Source organism: Marmota flaviventris, chromosome X, assembly GCF_047511675.1.
Source record: "Marmota flaviventris isolate mMarFla1 chromosome X, mMarFla1.hap1, whole genome shotgun sequence".
NCBI classification, from domain to species: Eukaryota; Metazoa; Chordata; class Mammalia; order Rodentia; family Sciuridae; genus Marmota; species Marmota flaviventris.
This window is the reverse complement of record NC_092518.1, coordinates 30,327,506-30,346,431: the sequence shown is the minus strand read 5'-3', so window position 1 is coordinate 30,346,431 and position 18,926 is coordinate 30,327,506. Positions and strand designations below refer to the sequence as shown.

Genomic DNA, 18,926 nt, shown 5'->3' with positions numbered 1-18,926 from the left:
AGCCTCTTGAGTTGCTGGGATTGTAGGTGTGTGCCATTGCACTTGGCAAGTGTTTTCATTTTTATCATGCCAGGGTCATTCAAAAGTAGTACAGAGAGGTTTTTTATTATGTATGTATGTATGCACTGGGGATTGAACCCCTACACTTGAGCTATACCTGAGCCTAGAAAGTTCTTTTTTATGCTGAGAACATCCTGAGGTTTTTACCAGGTGATTTCTTGTTTCTTTACTGAGCAATATTCCCTAGGTCCACAATAAAGGAAACATAATCATTGTACCTTATCAAAAAGAACAAATTTAATAAGAGCTTATGCAGCATGTTTATCATTTAACCATAATATGATTAACACATGGCAATAAAGGCCTCTTGGGTTTAAAAATAGCTTTATTTAGCATACTAAAAACACAGAAACATAAGAAAACCCCTACCTAGTATAAACATAAAAATAGTTAAATACCATAATTTAATGTAAACCAAGCATTTAAAAATGTGAAATGTTAGAATAAAATACATGCTATTTACATAGAACCAAGTTAAAGCTACCTCCACAGTTATTGGATCAAATCAGTCTTGAAGAAGTCATCATTAGCAATGTAATAAACACAACATCTCCATTTGCATTGGTCAATAGGCAAAGAATAAATCATTTTATTTCCTTTAAACAAATATGATTTATTGTGACTTTTAGAGCAGGGAAGCAAAAAGTGCCAGTTCCAGGAATCCAGACACAACCACTGCATGTGGAGGTTTGTAAAGCATTCCGCTGGAAGACCATTGAGTCCATTCTTTAATTTCAATACAAACTAGTTGATTCACCTTAGTTACTGCTTAAGAAAGGTACTAAATACATTCTGCAAAAATAAACCTTTGTTAAAAATGATCAAAGGCAAATGCAATATCAATCAGATAAGAAAGGCAAAAGCATAAAAATATATATTATTCCAGACAAGCCCCTTAATTATAATAAATGTTAAGAAACTCAGTTTATAAAACCAGATGGGGTAGCAAAAGGGATTTTAAAAATATAAAACCCAAACCATATTCAAACAAAACAAACCTAAGATAATGTTTCATGAAGAAAGTGGTATCTTGTTTATTCACTCATCATTATGTGAAAGTTGCCATGAGATTTTGTGGCTGATGGAGCTATTACTATGGAGTAGGTTTTCTTTAACCAACATTCTAAAAAGCTGTAGTTATCAATCAGTTTAAAAATTTGGCTTTTGCTTTAAGGATTAACATTCTGTGTTTTTTTTTTTTTTTTTTTTGTACTGGGGATTGAACTCAGGGGCACTTGACCACTGAGCCACATCCCCAGCCCTATTTTGTATTTTATTTAGAGACAGGGTCTCACTGAGTTGCTCAGTGCCTTGCCTTTGCTGAGGCTGGCTTAGAACTCACAATCCTCCTGTCTCAGCCTCCTGAGCTACTGAGATTATAGGCATGCATCACTGCACCCGGCCAATATTCATGCTTGTACTTCAATTCAGGTATATCTAAGAGGTGGCATTAAAACCAGTATCAGGAGTTTAAAATGTAAAATAACATCTGAAGAACAGATACAAAATATAGACTATTGTGTTTGCCTAATCTTATAGTTCTCAAACTTTTGATCTCTAGATCCCCTCTTTCTACTCTTAACATTTATGGGGATCCGGATGCCAAAGCACTATTACTTAGGAGATTTATATCTATCAGTATTTACCATATTAAAAAATAAACTGGAAAAAATTAAGTATAATTCACTTAAAAAAATCATTATGTGCCAACATAAATAAATAATATTTTGATGAAAAATAGCTGTGATTTCTAAAACAGAAAAAAGATGTGTGGGAAAACAGTATTGATTTACATTTTTTAACTCTTTGTTAGGAGAATGAGAGTGAAAAGTCAAATAATCTCTTTATATTATGATGAAAATTAGAAACCAAAGATCACCATGTAGTCATGGCAAAATTTGAAACAATATTATTGTTCCTGAGACCACTATCAAGATATCATCAGTTTTGGTCTATGGAAGCTGGGACATCTATTAACTAAACTCACATGTTTTATTTTCCTTTCCATTTCTAAACCTTGTTTGATTGAGTTGGCAATCATTTTTAAGTTGGCACAGCTTTGGTATAGACCAGAGTATAGCAAGGGTTAGGCAACAGCTCACATACTCAGACTGGGAAGATGTTAGGCATTTAAGGAGATGCCTGTTCTATTTCTCACTATGTGAAAGCTCTGATCAATTTTTGGGAAACAGAGGGAGAAAATTCTCCCTGAAGCACAATAATAATACCAGAATCTCACACTTGGATGGCTCTCCATGTTGGAGAAATTATAATACGCACAATCTCAGTTGATCCTTTTTTTTTTCTTTCTGAGCCTGTTCCTTCTGCTTCAAGGGAAAAATAAAAACCCTGCATTTTAAAAAAATCGAATGAAAATACAAAATGAAATGGCAACAATAATGAGATGTGTGTGGGACTGTAACTAGATTTAGTGTGCACCTGCCACAACATGTATCTTGTAGTCTTTTGTCACCAACTGAAGGGCAATGTAAAAACCACAGTTTATAATTTAATGGCAAGTGGTCTTGTAATCATCTTCAGGCAAAGACTTCAGACTGTACAAAAACATTAAGAATTGCAGAATTTTTATTTTAATTGAACTCATGGGTGCTTGAAGATTTTGTGGTGGTAGGAGAGAGTGAGTTAATAGTACAGTATAAGGCAACAAAATTGCAAGAAGAAAATAATTACTGCCTCCCCCCAGGAACAAGGACTAATTGGTATCTATTGCCTGTTATTAATACATTTATCCTCCTTAGAAATTATTCCATTGCCAGGAAATCCTCCCCACCAAGATATTAATAAAAATAGCATGAGACATTCAAAGATGCTAGACAAAACATTTAAAGGCAGGGGTGGGTGGTGGGTGGTAGTCAACCAAGAAGAAAATCTCTAGTACAAAATGTGCCAGATACCACTAAGGAGCAAAGATTTTGTTGCTAAAACCCTTTAAGTACTGCATGTACATGCTCTCTTTATCTTTTTCTGAGATGTTTCTAAAATGGAGAATGACTCCATACTTTTTTTTGCTCTTTTAAGGTAGATGAAGAAATAGGTTAACAAAAACCCGTAAGAATTAGGAAACATGCTAAGTACATCCTTTTTGCAAAACTCTACACCATGTTTATGGCTATGTATGACAAATTCTTGGTGCCCTTTTTTTCCCCAGTTATGGTGAGTAATGCTGTCTTTACAGGTGATTTAGATAGAAGTTAATGGATTTTTAAGACAGTTGCAAATATACTGGGTTGATGCACACACATGGATGTATGTATGTGTGTGTGTGTGTGTGTGTGTGTATATATATATATATATATATACACACATATATATATATATATATACACACACATATATATATATATATATATAGACACACATACATACATACATATACATATATCACATGAAGACTCTCACTGGTATGTTTTTCCTTTTTCACATATTTCCTCTAGCAAAAATGAGCATGGATAATGATTTTGTGATAGGAAACAAAACTAAAGAAAATCAAACCAGTAAGAATGAAGTGGTATACTGAGTCTAATAAAATAAGTCAATACACATTTATGTAGTGGTAAAGTGCTAGAAAGTTCTTTCATTAGTATTTTAAAAAATGATTAGAATAAAAAGAAGTTTGCAGCTTCATTTGATGGTGGTGACCACAGGCACCATAGCTATGGCACTGGCTGAGCTGGAGTTGACTATGTCCTCATATTCAGGGGGTGGATCTAAATGAGGTTCTGTTTCACTCCTCCGCAGGTTCACCTGGCCAGTGGCTTCCTCATAGGTTGGTGGGGGATCACAATTGGACAGGCGAGTGGAGACAGAATCTGAGCGCCCAACTACATATTCCAGAAAGCCTGGAGACAACCCAGTGCTCTCGAACACTTCATCTGGTGGGGGAGGTGGAGTGATGATGTTAAGGTGCTGAGGGAAAGGAATGTGGCTTTCAGTCACTGTCTGTCTACGAGTTTTGTTTCTTAGGAAGCATCTCCAGATAAGGAAAATGACAAGGAGGATAATGAAGAGGCCAAAGATTAGTGGAAAGGTAAGATAAAACTGAAACCAGTCACTTCCTCTGTTACTCTCTCCTTGTTGCGCTTTTGTGTAGGTACTCCAAAACTCCTTCTGAAAATACAAAAGAAGTCAAAGTCAGTATGAGTGTGATCAAGAGATGGGAGATATCACATGAGCAAATCTCTGGGTTCAATGAATGTCATGAACAAAAGACCAAAACCAGACTTGTTGGTTTAAATAACTCACAGCCTGTATTTTCCATGACAAGAAATTACGAATATAGAAAAACGTTGACTTAGGATGGGGTGATGTCCCAATAAGCCCATCATAAATTGAAAATATCATTAATTTGAAAATTCTTGTAATAAACTAACCTACCGAACAGCATAGCTTGGGATCACAGCACAATGTGGAGTCCTGGTTGCTTGGCTGTTTGCCCTGGATACTGAGGGGCTGACTGGGGGCTAAAGCTCCCTGCTGCTGCCCAGGATGGAGAGAGAGTATTTTACCAAATAGTACCAGCCCAGGAAAATATCAAAATTAAAAATTTGATGTATGATCTTTATTGAATGCCTATCCCTTTCACCATCACAAAGCTGAAAAATTCAAAGTCCACCATCAGTAATTGGGGACCATCTATACTTCATTGTGCTTGACCTGGATCCTCCTTAAAATACTCAGACACCAAGACTCTTTTTCAAAACTTGGAGATATTTGCATTTTCCGCTATGACATTTTAGATTAAAAAAATCAGGAATGAGGATTTTTCTCCTTTTCAGATTATACCAAATAGTTTATCATTAAAAATATAAGTTAGGGCTCAGTTGGTAGAGTATTTGCCTTGCATGCACAAGGCCCTGGGTTCAATCCCCAGCACCACAAAAAAAAAAAAAAAAAAAAAATGTCACTATCCATATCCAACTTGAGGTCCTCATCACATGATCTCCATCATCATTAATAGTGTGTGTTTAGGCAAGCACTCTACTACTCCATCCCCAGGCTTTGCCTCTATTTTTCCATGCTTAATCATAGTCAATAAGTACTTTTCTTACCATCTGTTATTTATTTGCAGGTGCAACAGGTCACTAATATTATTTAAATCTTTTTGCATCGAGGGAGGAACCCTTGGAATCCAACTTAGAAAAAAAAGGAATTGTAGAAGGGATTTTGATCATTACCCAAATGGGCAAATTGAGGGAGTTTGACTACATCAGAGATTTTAAACTCAGTTGTTCCATGGGTACAGTAGTGATGCAAAGTCATAGTATTCTACCCTGCAACTAGATCTTCTCTGAGGGGCATTATTACTACAACATTTTGTGATTCTAAGATGCATTGGGATGTGTTTTGAGAAATATTGTGTGATTTACGAGAGGCTTGTGCATATTTCAAAAGATATACTTAAAAATATACAAGTTTCAATATTAAAATAAGCCCCAAATAGAAAAAGTATACCCTGTGTACTTTTCAATTTCTAAAGATGATTAAAGATGTACAAACAGTTTCTAAAGATGATTCCAAAAACTTGCAATTGCCAAATGACTCATTTACTTCATTACTATTAACAATGTAAACACAGGTGAAAACTTGTGAAATATAGATGGATGAAGACATAGATATATATTTAGTCATTCCAGAGTTAGAATCCGGGTATTGTGCATGCTGGGCAAGTACTCTACCAACAAGCTACATTCCCAGCATAAGCTTCTTTTAAATAAGCGTACTTTAAAAATTCTTCATTAATTCTTTTTATAATTGTCATCCTAATAATCGAAAATTTAAATTTTGTACAATAATGTTTAAAATGTAAAAAATAAATTAATCATACAAAATTTCACTAATGCAGAAAAAGATAAAACAGAAAGCAAATCACTTGTAATTTCATCACAAAGATATAATGTACTATGGACATTTTGGTTTACATAATTAGAAAAGTATTTTCATCTGCTCTTTCTGCCATGCTTTTATCAATCATGGTTGCCTCCCTACACAAGTATCCACTCTTTACAAATTTGGAATCAAATTGCAATAAGTGGAATAAAAATATTAATCAGCTATTTCTAGAGACCTATCAAGTATCTTATACAGGCTCAATTTCCCTTTACCTACAGGTGAAATTTTACCCTCTCTCTTAGTCTCTCAGACCACCACAACCTTTGCTTCTATTTCATCTTATCTATGAATGCAAATAAATGTGATATCAAATAATTATATTAACCCTAAATAGGCAATAAAAGTGGTCATTTCATATTATCCACATTGCTTTAGAATAACAAGCACTAATAATGCACATGAAAATGAGTCTTTTTTGCATGCCTGGATAGCATAATTCAGTTTGTCTGGTTTCTTTGGTAAGATGGGATATCAAAAATCTATAAGCTATTTTTCTGTTTCCTTTGGAAAAAATTAAGGAAAAATACATTAATTTTGAAGTGACTTATTAACCCAATTTTTATTTCACATGTAGCAACTCAGCATTTACTACATCAAATAATGCAGTTACTCTTATAATCCCCATTTTGCATGTGAGGAAATGGAGGCCCAAAGAGATTACGTAATAATAAACTCAAGATCATTTAAAATGTAAATTTTGGAGCTGGAGTTTGAGCCCAAGAGGCTTGGCACCACAGCAAACTAAAAAGCAGTCTGTCTTGATGTATAAGGTATTTCAAACCAAATTGGCCACTCTCCTAGAAAATTCAACCTTGCCTTCATGTTTGATGTGTAGTCAAAAGCAAGCCTGCTCATTTTACAGATAAAATATTTCCAATTAAAGTAACAATGATCTGAATAAAAAGCTCCTGACAGATTTATTTCTTTGGGAAATACTTATTTTGTCCTTAAGGTCAGAGGATCAGAAGAAAATTCACTTAAAATCAAGACTAATACTGTAATTGTCATTCAGACAAATAGATTCAGTTCATGTCTCTAAGCTATTTGCGCAGATCTTTATCTCACTGAAAGCAGCCAAAATTTACTTAGAGCAAATAAATTTCAACATTTTAGTAGAACAGTGCTTTAGTAAGAATGAAAAACTGGTGGTTTATAGTTATGCTTACAGCAGCACAAATTTTGACATAGCCAATGAATAACTTCTAAATAATTAAAACATTTTATAGCAATCTACAGTACCATATCAAATATTTGTTTAATAAAGAAAAAAGTGATTAAAGACAATCCAAAGTTTTAGAACAGGCTAAAGTTATACAAATGATAGACATGATCTGAAGCTGCCAGAAAGGTCGTGTTAGAAATACCCAAGTGCCTGCTCCAAAGTGGGTGGGCAAAGCAAACTTCTGCCAGAAAGGTGAGCTACAGAACCTGCCTAGCAGGTAGTCCATGGACTGAGCAGGCAGTCCATCTGTTTATATCCCTCACACAACACTGCCCTTCACCCTGATTGGAGGAGCATGGGGTTACAATCTACGTGATTAGCTAATTTTAAAATTGGGGCGGGCAAAGGGAAGCACTACAATTAAAACGCCTATAATTGAATCCAATGAAGGCTGAATACTATATTCTGAAAATGGACCACCAGACTTTCTGTTTCTCTCAGTCTGACAACCATTTCAGAAGGAGGAGTCCCAAGAGGCAGACCTTTCATCATGATACGGGAGTTATAGAACAAAATTCAGTAGATAACAAGATTTCATCAAAGACTATCTGCTTCTCTTGTAGAGAATGTGTGCTTTTTTTTTTCTTGCTGCCATTTATGAATAAAATTTGAGAGGCTCAAGGCATGAAGGCCTGTTTTCCTAACTGGAAAGAGTAGAACTGAGCATATTTTTACCATATTTGATTAATCAGCTCAGAACCTGGGAAAGTTGGAAGTGAGTGATTTCCCTGTGAGTTTGTAGTGCTGAGAAGGGCCCAGCAGACTGACATAGAACAATTTCGTTGACTTCTTTCCTTGAACAATAATGACAGGGAAGGGAAGGGAAGGTACTAGGCTGAGTGCGGTGGCGCACACCTGTAATGCCAGCAGCTCGGGAAGCTGAGACTGGAGGATAGTGAGTTCAAAGCCAGCCTCAGCAACTTAGCGAGTCGAGTGCCCCTGAGTTCAATCCCTGTTACCAAAATAAATAAATAAATAAATATTAAAAAGGAGGGGCTAAAAATGAATTCTAACTCCAAAAGCTGCTTTTGAAAACTATGGATTCCTTTTAATATCTCTTTTCTTCATTAAACAAATAATTTACTTGGTATTTAAAGTTGTTATAAGAATGTTTTAATTATTATAGACTGAAATGAAGAGTTCCAGTGAAATTGAGGACAACTTCCTCAGGCTGACAGTACAAGCTGGAGGGCAGTCCCTGCCCTGGCCTGGGGGACATCAAGGAAACTGAGAGTGCAGATCTCCCCTGTCCTAGGGCCTGTCTAGCATAGGCTAACTAAATCTGCATATGTTTATATTCCACCTTTTGTCTCATTTTGCTGCCTTTTCACTTTTAAAAGCTTTCCTTTCCTGAGAGCCTCCTGAAGATGGAAAATTTGAAACTAAAAGTTTCTTCTACCTTCCTTCAAAGCTGGTATTAGTGCCATCTGGTAACACTTTGTTTAGGGCAGAAAGTCAAAAGAACTGCAAGTTGGAAATCCAACCAAGAAGTCCAAAATTCTTCAAATTCCTTATCAAGAGAATTCTAGGGAAAACTGGCTGGACTTACACATAAGTCACCTAACAGGTATATCTAACTTCTGAGAAAATAGAATACTTGTAAATTAATACAAAAAGTAAGGTATTTTCGTGAAAACAGACACTAGGAGGTAGTGAAGTGTCTGGGAAACAGTATCTGCACTGGGTAGGTTTTGTGCCAACCCTTTTTTTTAAAAAAAAAAAAAAAAAAAACAAACTTCCAGTTGAAATACAAACAGCTGGGGGATGAAGAAGAGGGGAAAGGCTGGCTTTGTCTTGTGTAGATTAATTTTGGGGACTTTATTTTTGCAAGGTGGCAGAGTACATAAAGTAAAACCTCTTTAATTTAGATATGATTATTCAGGACACTTGGATGAAACCAATCAAGGTGGTGGATTTGGTAGCTGTCTTGGTATACCAGGCAAAAGGAAGAATGCCAGGTCCCAAAATATCACTAGTGACTAGTATGTAAAGTTTATTGACAAAAATTTATTTGAGTGTTGAGAGCCACAGCCGAAGGGGCCCCAGCAAACTTCCAGCTGCCAGCAAACTTCCAGCTGCCGGCTCACAGTGGCCCCAGCAACATCTAGCTGATTGGCTCCTCTGCGGTGATGCTCATTGGAGATGCTCATTGAGCTGTTTCCTCGCCCTTTCAGACTGCCAGCTGATGATTGGCTCACAGCCGCCCAGCAACATCTAGCTGATTGGCTCCTCTGCAGTGATGCTCATTGGGCTGTTTCCCTGCCCTTTCAGACCACAGAGCTGCTCATTGGGGGACTTTTTTGGCTCCGCCCACACAACCCAGCCAATCCGGCCTCAAGAGCAGGAGGATGGGGGGAGGTGGTGAGGCTTGTGGTGGAGGGAGAGGCTTGTGGGAAGCCGGTGGTGGCAATTGGGGCTCTGAGGGTTTTTCCTGAGGAGCTGTTTTGTTTGGCGTGTGTGGTTCTAAAAATAAAGTTAGTTTCTTTTGACAAGTGGCTCCTGATTGTGCCCAGCCAGACTGCGGCATTTGAGGAAAATTAGCAAGGTGAAGGAGCCGCTCTATCAATGAGGCTACTGTTTGGGTAAAGTGTGTGTGTGTGGGGCATATGTCCATGCATGCTATATAAAACAAATGGATGTAAGACTGTACAGAAAACTTCTGAGGAAGGCTACCTATTGTGGCAGGAAGGAAGATACTTGAGAACCTGAGGACAGACCAAGGCTTCATCATTAATCATTTTATGTTTTATTCTTGAATCTTTTGGATATATTACTTCTTCCAAAACATAAAGAAATTCATTCTTTCAGGGAAGTCAGGGAATGACCAGATGCAACAAAGAGTGAAGCCAGATTTACAGATAGGTAGTTAGTGTAGTTAGGTAAATTGGGTCTAATATCGAGTAAGATAAAGAAAACGGTGACAGGATCTACTTTGGAGTCCTATAATTCTCTTGGCCTTTCCTCATGGTGACAAGGTGACTTTATCTGCTCCTGGCATCACAGTCTCATTCCAGCATCCCAAGAAGGATGATTACCAAGAAGATTAAATGCTTTCTTTCCACAAAGATCTGTCTTTAAAAAAAAAAAAATCAGGGAAGCAAACATTTCTTAGAAAACCAGATATTTCCATGTATCCTTAGTCCAGAAGTCATATGGCCACCCCAGTGGCAAGAGTGACTAATACAGTATCTTAAAAAGGGAACCTGACTGCCATGACTAGTGTAGACTAATTATGATTTATTAATAAGAACTGGGCACACTGTCACTTCCCCCAAATCAGTGTTGTGTTAATAAGGAAGAATAAGTGGAATGGCTGTTATCTAACAATGTCTATCCTACCATACATACTTCCCTTAGCTGGAGATGTAACATTAAATTAGTACAATCCTAAGGAAAATCAATACAGTTCATGCTTTCCTTTTTCCAGAGGATGTCTGAGGTAGGGAAATTGGTGATCAAACTGCAATGAGCATATTATAAGTATAAAGATAGTTGAAAAGATTTGGTAGTTTTGGCTAAATTAAAGGCCTCTGAAAAGTTACTATAAAACAGTGTCAGGAATCCAGGCACAGTGGTGCATGCTTATAATCACAGGGGCTTGGATGCTGAGGCAGGAGGATCACAAGTTTGAAGTCAGCCTCAGCAAACTAGTGAGGTCCTAAGCAATTTAGTGATACCCTGTCTCAAAATTAAAATAAATAAATAAATAAATAAAAAGGGCTGGGGATGTAGCTCAGTGGTAAAGCAACTCTGGATTCAATCTGCAGTACCAAAACCAAACAAACAAAAACAAAACCAAAAGTGTCAGCAAACATTTTCTCTTAAGAACTTGACAGTACTTTGGACTTTGTAGAACAAAGTCTCTATCATACATATGAACTCTATTGCTGTTGCATGAATACAGCAATAGGCAAATGGACATGCATCTGTTCTAATGAAACTTTATTTACAAGGCCAGATGGGCTGGATTTGGCTTCTATACCATGTTTTTCCAACTCATGTTTGTGATAAAACAAGTGGGTTTTTAAACCACTTATGGAACAGAATGATTAAAAGTGTGTGTCTATGAAACAAATGGAAACAAAAAAAGGTATCCAAATCTCTTTGGATATTTGTTGGTTCATTAATAGCTGTTGAGATATTCTAAGTGTTTGGTTCAGTATGTGCATGAGGGCAGAGTGAATCAGTTGTTTAAGTTTGAAAATCAGTATTATTTTTTAGCATCCTAGGTTATCCCAGGGTTGACAGCCAGTCTGCTAAAGAATGCTTCACAAATGTCATTGAGCATACTCATTATTTGAACTTTCTTTGAAGGTAGATTCTGAATCAGCAGGTCTGGGATAGGGCTTGACATTTTGCATTTGTTTAAGCTCTCTGGTGAGGTTCACGCTGTTGGTTCACAGACCATTCTTTGAGCCACATGATACTAGCATGGGTTTTCAATGATTCAAATGCCTCTGTCCATCCCAAAGGCTTATGCATTCGGTCTGGGAGGAGACCAGGCACTGAGATTTTTCAAAGGTGTTCCAGAAGACTCTATGTGCACCAGAGCTTGGGAACCTTCACACTAAAGCTCATGGTGCTTTATCAGTTGTAGTTTTCATTAGACACAATATTGCTTCCTTGTCTTCATTCTCTCCCCACCCCTGACCACCCATTTATCTCCTTTTCAGATCCAAATATCCAAACAAATGGGCAGCAGAGTTAGCACTTCATTCTTCTCCTCTCCATCTGTGCTGAGTGAGGAGAAAGTTCAGAATGGAACTGGGAGGCTCAGGCACCAGGCTTTTGGGAGGAGAAGCACAAGTTGTTCTAGAGGTGATTTCACAGGAGGGCAGGTGGAGACAGAACTAGGGTGATAACCATGGAAAACCGCCACAGCAAAACTCACCTACATTACTGGGCCTGGGTTTGGGGCAGGGCAAAGAGCAATCCACCCTCCTGAGTCAGTTGGCACCTGATAACCAAAGCAGTCTCTATGGATTTTCCCTTCTCAGTAGGCAGGGTGACATAGTGGATAGAAATGCAAGAGACCCCAGGGATGAGGGATGGATGTGAAATGTCTTCCTCAAAGAATAGACATCACAAAAGAACCTAGAAGTGATGAATTTAAGATGACAGTAGTGAAGCTGATGACAAAGGATGGCTAACATGTACAGTGCTTACACTGTGCCAGACACTCTTCTAAGAGACTTACATACCTTAACACAAAGGGTTGGATGCTTTTATTACCCCTATTTTACATTTGGGGAAATGGAGACACAGATAAGCTAAAGGCCAAGTCTATCTAAGAGGCTAAACAGGCATTTGAACATAAGGAATGTGAGGTTCAGAAACCACTAGAGCAAACTGCCTCTCCAAAATGGAGATATAGGAAGGATCCACAGTGAACAATTTTAAATACTCACCAATAGATGACTGTTTTGCTCTTCCTCATATGTAGGAAAAAATTGTATATTGACATATGCACATATGAGAGAGAAAGAGAAGGGACTGAGTTTCTCAAAGCAACCAAAAGAAATACAGTGAGAAGAGGCAGTTAGATTAAGATTAGAGAAAGGACATTGAACACTTTCTGAAAGCTCAAATAGCCACCATCCTTGTTTTGAAGAAAGTGCTAAAGTACAATTAAGAAATGTGAAAGGTAATTGCTAAATCTGTTCACATTTTACTCACAGTTCAAACCAGCCACTTAGCTATAAAACACTCCAACTACCCATGTAACTTTGAATACTGCATATGAAATATGTAATTATTCTGTTTTCTTTGTAATCCACAAGTAGAAGAGAAGGCTTCCAGGCCTTCATCCTCAGACTGAATTGCACCCAATGGTCCCTCTTGTTCTGAGGCGTGCCAGCTCCTTGGACTGAGTAACTACTTGTTTCTCCAGCTCTCCAGCCTGCAGATGGCCATTGTGGGGCTATCCAGCTTCTGACTGTGTAAGCAAATATAATAAATACCATTTCATGTTTCTGTTCTTCAGGATAACCCTAATACCGTCTACTAACTGGAATTGAGGCCTTAACCTCAACTTCTCCTGTCCCTGTACATTATTCCAAGCTGCTAGAATCATAAATATACCATTCAGGATGACTTATTCTTTTATGTTCAGTATCAGGGGTATGCCCTACATACTTGGCCTTGTATTTTACAGTCCTTCTATGAGATAATGTAGATATATTTGGTACCAGGTCACTTTAATGGAAGAAAGGATACACTTGGGGAAAAAAAACCCCAGAAGTGCAAGTATTTGAGGGTAATATGTATACCTTTCATTAGTGACCAGAGTAAGTCACCTTGTGTCTACGGGGAAGCCTGGCTAAGGCATAGATAGTCCTTTTATCACTGCAGTCTACTGTGAGCTGGTCAAAGAAGTACTCTGACATTCAACTTTCCAGGGCTCTCATCTTGTTACCCAGACTCAACAAATGTTAAAGATTTACATTCTGGTAAGCTAAAAGTTTTCAGGTAAGTTAAAGATTCCTTTATTTCAATATATGCTCAATCCCATTCCCTTCACTTTTCTCCAGAGGCACCAAGTTCCTACACTTTTATCCAGCAGTGAATAACCACAAAGACCCCATGACATCTCCCCACATGGTCCTATTCCTCTTGCACATATTGTTTATAAGGGAAGATTAATTTTGTGTTTTCCAGGGGCTCCTGGTATACCTTTCCTGTTTACCCATGGAGATTCTGAGTAGCTTGTGGATGGGACAAGGGTGGGCAGAAAGAATCCTGGATACACAAAAATCTACCCTCATTCTGGAAAAGTGAGAGTTTCTCTTTCTGTCTCTCTCTCTCATACACACACACACACACACACACACACACACACACACCAACAGAAAACCTTTATTTCATTAAAAACCAAATAAATAACTTTATTGGAAGTAACAATCAAACTGAAAGGCCCAAACTGAAGGGAACTTGCTGAAAGGGCAACGTGTAGGCCCGGCCTGGGGACCCACCCGGGGGGTGGCATGGGCTGGGCACAGTTCTGCTCAATCGTCCTTGTAGCTGCGGCCCAGGGTGAGCCTGTCAAAGAGGATCTCGGCCATGGGGTCTTCCAGGGCCTGAATCCTGCGCAGGTTGGTCAGGTAGCCGGCCAGCTCGCGGATGATGAGGACCTGCTGGTGCAGATAGTGGCGCTGCAGGAACTGGCAGAGGTGGGGGTCGCCCCTCTCGGCGGCCAGGTGGTGCAGCTCCAGGAGGCCCTGGTTGAGGCTCTTCTCCAGGTGGAAGGCGCACTCCATGGCCTGGAGGCCGCTGTGCCAGGCGTTGCACTCGGGCTGCTGGACGTCGTGGAACCGGATGTGGCCTCCGCGCTGGTTCTGCAGCTCCATCAGCTTCTCGGCGCGGTCCCTCCACTCGTGCGACAGGCGCAGGAAGAAGTTGCCAAAGTGCTCCAGGGCCACTTGTGGGCGGTGGCAGAAGAAGGCCAAGGACAGGTAGACGTAGGAGGCGTGCAGCTGCACCTGGATCTGGCTGTTGACGGCGGCCTCGCAGTCGGGGTGGTAGTTGTGGCGCACCTGCGACACCATGATGGGCACCATGATGGGCACCATGATGGGCACCATGACGGGCGCGGGCAGGAGGGGTGCCACCATGAAGGCGAGGGCGGAGCGGGCTCTGGGGCCGCGCAGTGGGCAGCGGCGGCGGCGGCCGCGGTAGCGGCGGCGGGGTCCCCGGGGCGCTGCCATGGTGTCTGAGGGCGGCACCTGGGGCAGTGGGGGGGCGGTGGGCGGTGCCGGGGCCTGGGCGGGTCTGACCTCTGCGGAAGGCAAGCGGGTAATGGCGGCTGTGGAGCCTGGCAATGGCGGCGGTGGCGTGTTCCTGGGGGTTGAGGGTCAGGGGTCAGGGGCCTGGCGGTACCCGGCTGTGCCCTGCTGTGCCCCGCAGAGTTCCCTCAGTAACCAGGGCGACCCCACTGGGCGTCTCACCTGCGTAATGTTTAAGTTAGAGGCCTAGAGGGACGGGCGTCGTGGTAATCGTGGTCAGGTATGAAGAGGCTCATGTGAATACTGTCCAGTGGGACCCTCTCATTAGATGGAGGGCTTCTGGGACGGTTAATATCACAGGCTTCATTTGAACGGCAGCTTTCCTCAGTGACGTCAGTGTCTAGACTAACGTATCTTCATAAGGATGGTCAGGCACCGTGTTCAGTTCTTTGGGTCCTGAGTACATCAGCAACAGAGGAGACTGCACTGTACGGTCTCTAGTGCATTTTAAATTTGCAGTAGTATTTGCAGTGTCTGGGGATTTTCTATTGCTCCTTTTTATCATAATTTGTTTTCATTTTATAAGTCAATGGTCTTCCTTATAATTCTGAGAATATGAATTTGAACTTTTTTTTTGTAAAGTTCTGTTCACTATATTATATCTGTTTTTTCCCCCCTCCAGAATTAGCTTTTTGGTTCACCATGATCTCCTCTTCAGTCCCTGAAATATCTGGCCCAACTTTATCCATTCATATCTGGGAATCAAGGACTACTTGGATTTGTCCTAGGGAATGAGCATGAGTCTGATCCATAGTCGTTAAGTCTTGTAAGGCTCACTTCACTAACAGACTTCTCTTCTCCTTTGGGGATGCATGGCATGGAGGTTGCAGGTGGGCTAGGGATCATCTCAATTCCAAAATTTGGGCATATCCAACATTAGAAAGCTTTAGTGGATCTGTCTTCTAGGTAATATGTGCTTCTATTTTGTGTCCCTTCGGTTCAGTTCCTCAGTTGTCTCAAGCTCTAGTGTTACTTGGGTTTTCTTTCAGGTCAAAGAATTCAGGGTCCTTGCAGTGTAGCTTTTGGCGATTAAAGTTGACCAAATGTCATTGGTGCTCATTATCCACTTTAACAGATTTGGGCGAGGGTTATAGCAAGGCAGGGGAAGCAGGTCTGCTGTTTAGAGAGTAATTCTTTTTTTTAAAGACTTTTTTTAAAATTGTAGATGGGCACAATACCTTTATTTTATTTATTTATGTGGTGGTGAGGATCAAACCCAGTGCCTGTCACATACAAGAGAAGTGCTCTACCACTGCGTCACAACCCCAGCCCTAGAGAGTAATTCTTTAATCTCACAGTTGACCTAGGTCTTCAATTTTATTGACTCTCCCTTCAATTTTCTCTGAATGTGCTTCAGTTAGTTTTCTGTTGCAAGGGTTTCATTTTTTTTTTTTTGAACAAAGCAATGTGATGATATCTCCTTTTCCATCTTCTTAGAATTCCTAACAAATTTTGTTAATGGTAAGGGTACTCTTTTGTGTGTGCCTGTATGTGTGTGTGTGTAGATACTTTTTGTGTGTTTAGTCACTACCATGATTCCATTACCATTTTTTAAATTTCTAAAAATGCAGGCTGGTGTACAGTTTAGTTTAGAGTTCCTACCTTGTGTATATGAGGCTCTGGGTTCAATCCACAGTACTGTAAGTAATCATTTTTTTTCTAAAACTTCAGATAATTTTCTGAATAGTTAATATATTCACATGATTCGAAAGTGATACAGCCCTCCTCTCTAGAGGCAACCAGTAATTGCTTGTTAAGATCACAAAAAGAAAGACTAAAAAAGAAATAATACTCAAGTCATAGATGAAATGAACTACAAAAAGCTAAGTGATAAACACACAAATCAAGCAGAAGGAAGGAAGGAAGGAACTGGTTTTTAAAAGGAGAATGCAGTGAATTAGAGGGGGTGGGAGGGAGAAAAGCAAAATTCCTGATATTAAAAAAAAAAAAAAGTTAACTCTCAAGACGACTTGGTTAGGAAAAAAGACACAAATTACCAATAGGAATAGTAATGAAAGAGAAGGCATTACTATAGATTAAAAAAGAACAATACTACTATGTAGTAATTGGGTATATATTCACTCCTAAAAATTGGGGTTCTCTTGTCAAGGAAGAAGAGGTAAAATCGGTTTTATATCAGTAATCAAAATTTTCTGCTGTCTTTGTCAGGAATACAGAATATATTAATTCAAGAAACTGCTTTCTTTTCTTCCCAGGGGTAGTAGTGGTAGGGCAATCAATGATTAAATTGCAATGAGCCCAGAATGTGTAGGGTAATGAAAATGAGTAGTACAAGAGATGATAGTATGAAGAAGGCAGAAGAAGGCAGGGGTCCACACTGGAAAAAATATCTCTTTGTGGTTTCAGTGATGCTAAAATCTCTGATAGATAATTGTTTATCTGTTTTGGCTAGAGTTTTCCCTGAGTTTAAATATTTTAAATTAGAAACAAGCAAACTAAATGGAACATTTCTAGTGAAAAAACTAATATAAAAGTCTAGGTTTATTCAGAATTATAATCTTTTACTCATTTATCCCATTTCACTTATTAGCACAAACCTAGATCTTTATAATATAATCTGTACTTCAGCATAATAAAAAATTAATCTCTGTAGTATTGAAAAAGTATGATACTTTAGATAGGACTATTTGTTTATCATCTTGCTACCTCTTTATACTTATAATGATATTTATACTACTAGACTAGACTTATAATGAAACCTCATCATTTTATTTAACTGAAAGCTCCTTTGAAATGATATCATCATCAAACCTCATAAATTCAACATTGTCTAAGAGTTTAGGTTGCTACTTCTCAGAAAATAGTAGATCTCAGTTCACGTCTATGTTCCTTTCAAATTGGTCCAATTACATTGCAAGATCTATTAGGTTTCTTTCTTTTCAAGACATCTTTGTGTTTCAAGTGTGTCAACAACATATACTGCTGGTAATTAAAAACCATGAGTTCCAATTCCAGTTAGAAATTGTATCATTGGTCTTTATGGCACACAAAATACTGGTTTAAAGATGGGAAAATATCACTTTGTCTATCCCAGTCAATGTTGTTCTGAAGCATTTTTAAAGCATATTTTTAAAGTCATAAAAATAAGCTAAATCCAAGTACTAGCCAGCACTTTTTCTATCATATTGACTTTGAATAAGTATTATGGGATGTACATTTACAAATGCCTAATTAGGACTAGAATAAGAAACTTGACGGTAAAATTGTTTATTGTAAAGCTCCTAGCATAACCATTACCAATTAAATTAGAAGAGCATTTTGTTCATTGAGGAAAGAGAGGAAGAAGGAAGTGGGGAAGACTCAGAATTAGGAGACTTGGAACCTGGGTCCCATTTCTGACTTTATCAGTATCTTATAATGGGAAAAATAAGCAAATCAACAATTGCTCTGGAGCTGTTATTTCCTCATTTATGAAATGAAGAGTTTGACCTACTTGGTTTTTGTAGACCCTGTGAGAAGATGATTAAAGCTTACTTCAAAGAGTCTTTTGTCAATAATGGAATGGTATGAAAAAGCAGTCTTTAGCCTATTCATGATAAGCAATGCTTGGCATCAAATATTAGCTTTGGGAATTATATTATCTTGACATTCAAATAATAGTGTCATTTTAAGTGTGACCCTCTAAACATATAATTCAAGAAAGCCAGTACCCTCTTTGGATCTACTGGTGCTTGTGTTGCAGTAAGGGATACATTTCCTATTTCAGCCTGATGGTCCCTAAGACTTGAGCTAATGATATAGGTCTATAGTAGGGTTCCAAAAATTATTTTGCAACTGATTTTATTGTACATTGGAAGTGGCTAGACTAAATCTTATCTTCTACTATTACTGATATTCCAACTATGAGAGCCATGGTCAGATGCCCTGGCTCAAGGGGACCATATCCTAACACTAGAATAAAGAATCACTGACAACCCCCAGTATTAAAGGGA

General features: G+C 38.8%; 2 protein-coding genes across 3 annotated transcripts in view; both read right to left on the bottom strand.

The window, feature by feature from the left end:
* Nucleotides 1-355: 355 nt before the first annotated feature.
* The window catches only part of Prrg1 (proline rich and Gla domain 1), a 102,834-nt gene continuing 84,263 nt past the window's right edge, over nucleotides 356-18,926 (bottom strand). For both annotated transcript variants that reach the window (XM_027927439.2, XM_071606416.1), the window contains exon 4: nucleotides 356-4,188. In XM_027927439.2, coding sequence (XP_027783240.1) covers nucleotides 3,703-4,188 — 486 coding nt within the window. In that variant the 3' untranslated portion in view covers nucleotides 356-3,702. The remainder of the gene's footprint in view (nucleotides 4,189-18,926) is intronic.
* LOC114085988 (ferritin heavy chain-like) lies at nucleotides 14,123-14,736 on the bottom strand. Its single transcript, XM_027927294.2, has one exon. It carries the CDS (start codon nucleotides 14,734-14,736, stop codon nucleotides 14,197-14,199), a length of 540 nt encoding a protein of 179 aa, XP_027783095.1. The 3' UTR covers nucleotides 14,123-14,196.

What these genes read in the sequence shown, in the direction of transcription:
- LOC114085988 (XM_027927294.2), bottom strand. Translation starts at nt 14,736, where the DNA reads ATGGTGTCGCAGGTGCGCCACAACTACCACCCCGACTGCGAGGCCGCC.